Source organism: Lissotriton helveticus, chromosome 10 (assembly GCF_964261635.1).
Source record: "Lissotriton helveticus chromosome 10, aLisHel1.1, whole genome shotgun sequence".
NCBI lineage: Eukaryota > Metazoa > Chordata > Amphibia > Caudata > Salamandridae > Lissotriton > Lissotriton helveticus.
In genome coordinates this window covers 1,035,184,680-1,035,190,679 of record NC_136071.1, presented here as the reverse complement: position 1 = coordinate 1,035,190,679, position 6,000 = coordinate 1,035,184,680, and the positions used below count along the sequence as shown (strand labels likewise).

The following is a 6,000-nucleotide window of genomic DNA, read 5'->3' as shown; positions in this document are numbered from 1 at the left end:
TTTTGCTCACTTTGACTGAATGTCGATGCACCAATAATGTTTATATCGGGCCCCCATGCCTCCTTGGGGTCCACTGACATTGTAGCAAGTCACCAACTTGAAGGGTTGCGTTAAATCTTGGAGCAAGAAAACCCCTTGCTCCCTCTTCTGCTAGAGTACCTATTAAATGGACATGCTTAGAAAGGTTCGAGGCCCCAAGTGCATAGACATCTTTTTGGCTTAGTAGTGACGAAAGTCCAGGGTCAACAAAGGAGTTAAAGACAGTGAGCATCGCTGCAAGCCTTGAGTATGCTTAACTAAAGTATGAGTGAAAGATTTATTCCTGAAATGTTTTGCCCTTGCCTTTACCTGTCTTTCTTGGTGGCACATGCTGCGTGTACCATTTTCTCCATGGACTCCCTAATTCGTCTACTTCCCAATTCCTCCCATCTCTCTCCTATGGCTGGTGTTCTCCTCTTGAAGGCATGTGTTTGTATTTGATAGTGGCCTCGTGTTTTAGACCCTTCTGCCTATATTGATGGTTCACTGATGCACTGCATTGCCAATGCACCCAAACCTCTCCGAATGTCCTATAAACATACTAAATACTTGCTCTCGATCTCCAACTCATCCCCACCATCTGACGATGATCTGCCATTTCATCCCTCAGCTCAGCTACTGGGATTCATCTCACCATTTCCTCCTCGAGAAAGCATTATTTCCAAATTTAGCTCTTGCCTCACCTCTCTTGCTCCACAAGGTTCTTATTTATCCACTCATGCCAATGCTCATTTGTTGCTCCCCTCTGCCCCATGTGCCTCTTTCGGGCCCTTGGACTGCCTCTGTCCACTCGTTTGTGCCCAGCAACTGCTTACACATTAAATGCTAATGCGCACATATGTCCTCCCTCTACAACACAGTGCTTAATTTGAGCCGGTGGTTTCCAGTGCTAGGCCCCTGCATTTAATCGTCATCACCACACTTACGACACTCTGCCACATGGTGGTGCTGTTCATCTAATTTAGAAATGAGCAGAACAACGGTTGTTTATGAATACAATATACATAAAAAATTAGTGATACCTGCCTTTCCAGCCATTCCTTTAGCTTTGGGGACTTGGAATAATCTGAACTGGTGCACTTGCAGACGAGAGAGATGGTTAGTTGCTGTTTAGGTACCGTCATTGGCAGCGATGACGAGGCAATGAGTGGTGCAAGCTGCAGTGGCCTCCTGGCCAGGGGGCTGGCACTTATTATATTACAAATTAAGCACCTGCTTCTCCTATGCGGTTTCATTACCTGCGGTTATCAGAGCCTATCCCTTAGACACTCTCTGGACTGCCCTTGATCACATGAGACAGCTGTGAGGTGTTGAAGAAGGGTGACTCCGAACACTACAAGGATGTAAGCATGGTACGATCAACAAGTGAAACTGAATTTGTTTTTGTGCACACCATCATTTCATGTGATTAATGGACATTAACTTTATTTACTCACAGTGTAATGTCAGCTGTAAGACTCATTTGCACTGCTTTGCTGAATCCTTTCAGTAAAGATTGTTACTACTGGCTTCACTGGCTTTCCTTATCTGATTGAGTAGTAGATGAATTGCAGTAATATATATCTACCTGTGTCTGTTACCATGAATCGTGTTGTTAGGCGTGTTACCCCCTTCAGCGCTGATGACAAAGCCAGCTCGTCATGGGCGTTACCTGCGCTACGCGGATGACGAGCTGGCTTTGTCACAAACCGCGCATTTTTAAAATTCCAGCGCACAGCGGGAAAATGCGGTAGCGCGGTAGAGGTTAATAACTTCTTTTCATATAGTGCTTTGTAAGTGCTGTTAATAACTAATGTTACTATTCCCCAATTTATGGTACTGAAATGAGTGATGTTAGAAAGAATAAAGAGTCAGTCGACAATGCTGAGATTCAGACTGAAACTCTATTTCACCAGGTTTGTCAGAAAAAAGCATTCAGCTCACTGACACACCCTGGTTGCTGAAATGGGCCATTTATTTTATATCATTGTGTTATATTCAATACATGCCGGATGTATGTCATTACATCGCATACTAATATCACACGTGCCATTACAAAGCGGGTATTACTACGTGATGTCAATGATAACGACATGCCATTGCATTGCAATCCTTTACCACGATTAGGCTTTTTCCACGCATGCCATTACAACGCAAAGGCATGCGTAGTAAAGCTATACTCGTGGTAAAAGTTCAAAAGGTAAGTGACTCTACACTACCCCTGCACAACCCTCCCCTGACCCCCAGACCTATCCCTACAATGACACTACACTACAAAACCCCCGACACTACCCTAAAACACTACACAAACACTACAACACTACACTAAACCCTAAAATACTACACAACACAAACACTACACTACCCTAAACCCTAAAACACTACACAACTACACTACACAAACACTACACCATTACCCTAAACCCTAAAACACTACACTACACAAAAACTACAATACTACCCTAAATCCTAAAACACTACACTACACAACACTACACTACCCTAAACCCTAAAACACTACACAAACACTACAACACTACCCTAAAACACTACACAAACACTACAAAACTACCCTAAACCCTAAAACACTACACTACACAAACACTACAACACTACCCTAAACCCTAAAATACTACACTACACAAACACTACAACACTACCCTAAACCCTAAAACACCACACTACACAAACACTACAACACTACCCTAAACCTAAAACACTACACTACACAAACATTACACTACCCTAAACCCTAAAACACTACACAAACACTACAACACTACCCTAAAACACTACACAAACACTACAACACTACCCTAAACCCTAAAACACTACACTACACAAACACTACAACACTACCCTAAACCCAAAAACACTACACTACATAAACTCTACAACACTACCTTAAAACCTAAAACACTACACAAACACTACAACATGCCCCTTAACCCTAAAACACCACACTACACAAACACTAGAACACTACCCTAAACACTAAAACACTACACACACTACAAAACTACCCTAAAACACAACACAAACACTACAACACTACACTAAACCCTAAACCACTATACAACACAAACACTACAACACTGCCCCCAGCCCTACCCAAACACCACTACACTAGCCTAAACCCTAAAACACGACACTACAACACTACCCTAAACCACTACCCACACTACTCCCGCCCAACACTACCCAAAACCATAAAACACTACAACACTACAACACTAACCTAAACCACTACCCACACTACTCCCACCCCAGGCACAATCACCCTTACCTCTCTTTCCTCGTGTTTCCTCTCCAGCATCTCCGTCTCTGCTCCTGGTTCCTGCTTCCACATTTCTGATGACATATAGAAGTGCGTTTTTCTGCCTAACTAGTCCTGGTTTTAGGCCTAAATGTCATTGTGTTCAAATTGATGTCTCCTCCTGCACGTACACTGTTCATCATTTCTGCAGCACGCAGTCAAGCAAAGTTTGTTTTATTTCCATTGATGTTGTTCTTGCTGTTCTAGTGAAATCTTTACAGTATGGTTACAATAATGTTTCTTTTCCCAAGGAGCTTCCGCTAGCTTACTGTACCCTATTCATTGTTAATAACTCGCAATTGTTCATGTAACTAGTTTGTCCTGTCATCTCTGGATGACATTAACATTAAGTGGGTGGAATCAATATTTATGTAGTGGGCTAGTGCTTAGATGGTAAGGCGATATTACATTTAATAAAACTGCGCTCTGATTTGCTAAAAATTGGATACTTTATTCACACCATGATGAATTAGCACTTTCATTGTTAATCTATAAAAAGATTTCCCATATAAACCCTCAACTTTGTAGGTGAGCCAGAACACTTTCCAATGCTACTAGGGATTCTTCCCGTTTCTCTTTTGATTTTGCCACTCACTTGAGACTTAGAATTTTTCTGATTTGCACATTATTCTGTAATGCCCTATTCTGAGAGAGTTCATGGCATCGATTTCCTGTTTTGTATTAATGAATTTCTGTACTGCACCTTTTGAATTTTTGTAATAAATCCTTTACAATTATTCCTGATCTAGAACTCAATCATTGAGTGTGCCCATACTTAAATTACTGTATTTTGATATGCTGTGGGGTGCCTATTGCCGGGGACTCAGTGCCCCATGAAATTGAGGAATAACCCCATCTCTCATTCATCAACTTGTGGGAGAGGTATTGAGGTAATATTTAGGATGTTCAAATGTATTGAGTCCCCCACACCCATAATACCCAATCTAGGAAGCAATCACTAACCGGAATGCACCCATCTGGCTGAAGACTTTGTTCATGGAATCACACAGAGCATGACTCAGATATTGCACAGTTTTTGCCCCAGTGTACATCACTCTAGTTTCCTGAATTGCATATCAAGAACTGCTTCCATGCTGCACATTGTCCAATACTTTCCAGAGGGACATCCTCCTCTGGCTCTGATGCACATATTACACTCCTCCTGCTCTGGATTATTTTGACTTCCATTTCTGAGATCAAGTCCAAAGGTAAAAAACTTTGACTGGGATGACCCAATTGGTGCATTCAACCTTTTCTCCATTCTGGTTGTCCTGAAACTGTGCCTAGGTCCCGGCCAGCCACAAACTGTTGTTTTTGATTGTCGCTTTAATTTTTCTTGGTGCGTTTTGCCTTATAACATAAACAATCATTTCTGTTCCTGTTACCTATTTTAATGATTTTACTGTCATTTTGCTCATTCAATTATTTTCTGTTTATGTAAATTGAATTGGGAATTTTATTGAGTAGTGTTCTTTACATTTAAATTGTTGGTACTGCTTGAATATGATGCACACTTCTCTGTGGAATGTGTGATGTGCCACAGCAACGAGGGGTTGAGCAGAGATTCTCTCAGAACCTCTCGCTTGACCTATCCAAAGTGGATATATTAATTTATAAAGTTGGTACCCTCTACCAGGTTAATAACCCTATTCCTGACACTGTTTATTGTGAATGGTGAAATAAAATATGCCATTACACCTCTGCTTTAGCTGAATGTATCAGTTAACCCATATTTGTAATAAGTGCTCTAAAATGGCCACAGGCTTAGACTGTCAAAACAAATTAAATAAATAAGAATAACATGTAAGGTGGCACAATGAACCTCTTAATTTGTTTATTAATATGTTTTATATTTAACAACATTTTTAACAAATATATAGTTATCAGTGTTTATACAAATTGTTCAGCATGTACAAAAATACATCACAATTATGGACGGAATTATTTTGTTTTGAAGCAAAAGTGGATTGAGCTGTGCAGACATGCATGCTACCCAGAATCAAATGTCAAAAGAATTCATGCACATGATTGCTGAGAACAGAATGAAAGTAGATATGCATTGGCATATGTAAAAAATGTGGAACTTGTGACTGCAGTCAAGTTTGAGGTGCTCTTGGACTTCAGTAGTATGATTTTATAAATTCATTGCTTCAGTCAGTTTTCTTTCTTCAGGGATACCGTTTACCTATAAGGAAAGGAAATATTTAATTATTACCTGCTTAGGAAGAGTGACAGAGTGAATTAAGCAGATGGTGTCAGGTACAGAATAACTTTGAAAAATAATTAATATGAAAGCTTCACTTAAGACTTCTAATATTGAATATCATGAACCTCTGCTAGAAATATCAGAACCAAGTGTGAAAAATCATAACGTCTACTCCTGATACTAGTTTCCACCAAGAAGGAGAGCTAGCAAACTCATTTCAATAGTATTGATCATCAGCAATTTTATGGAAACCTAAAGATGTTTCTTGTCAAGTCATTGACTAGTAGGGAAATCATTCAGAATCTCTGTACATGGGTGTTAGTTCTGCGATAATGTTAATATGTAAAGGAAAACAATTGTCAAGGTTTTGTGATCAAGTTCTATGTTAGTTTTGTTTAATAGCAATTTTTATTTTGTTCTAAACATTGAATAAACAATTTCTGTGGGTATTTAGCAGTTT

At 39.9% G+C, this 6,000-nt stretch overlaps 1 protein-coding gene across 3 annotated transcripts in view; it reads right to left on the bottom strand.

The window, feature by feature from the left end:
- Window positions 1-5,151: 5,151 nt before the first annotated feature.
- The window catches only part of SGCE (sarcoglycan epsilon), a 163,777-nt gene continuing 162,928 nt past the window's right edge, over window positions 5,152-6,000 (bottom strand). For 2 of the 3 annotated variants that reach the window (XM_078663736.1, XM_078663737.1), the window contains one exon: window positions 5,321-5,519. In XM_078663736.1, coding sequence (XP_078519862.1) covers window positions 5,469-5,519 — 51 coding nt within the window. In that variant the 3' untranslated portion in view covers window positions 5,321-5,468. Of the gene's footprint in view, window positions 5,520-6,000 lie in introns of all 3 variants that reach the window. The other variant, XM_078663738.1, reaches the window with a different exon arrangement.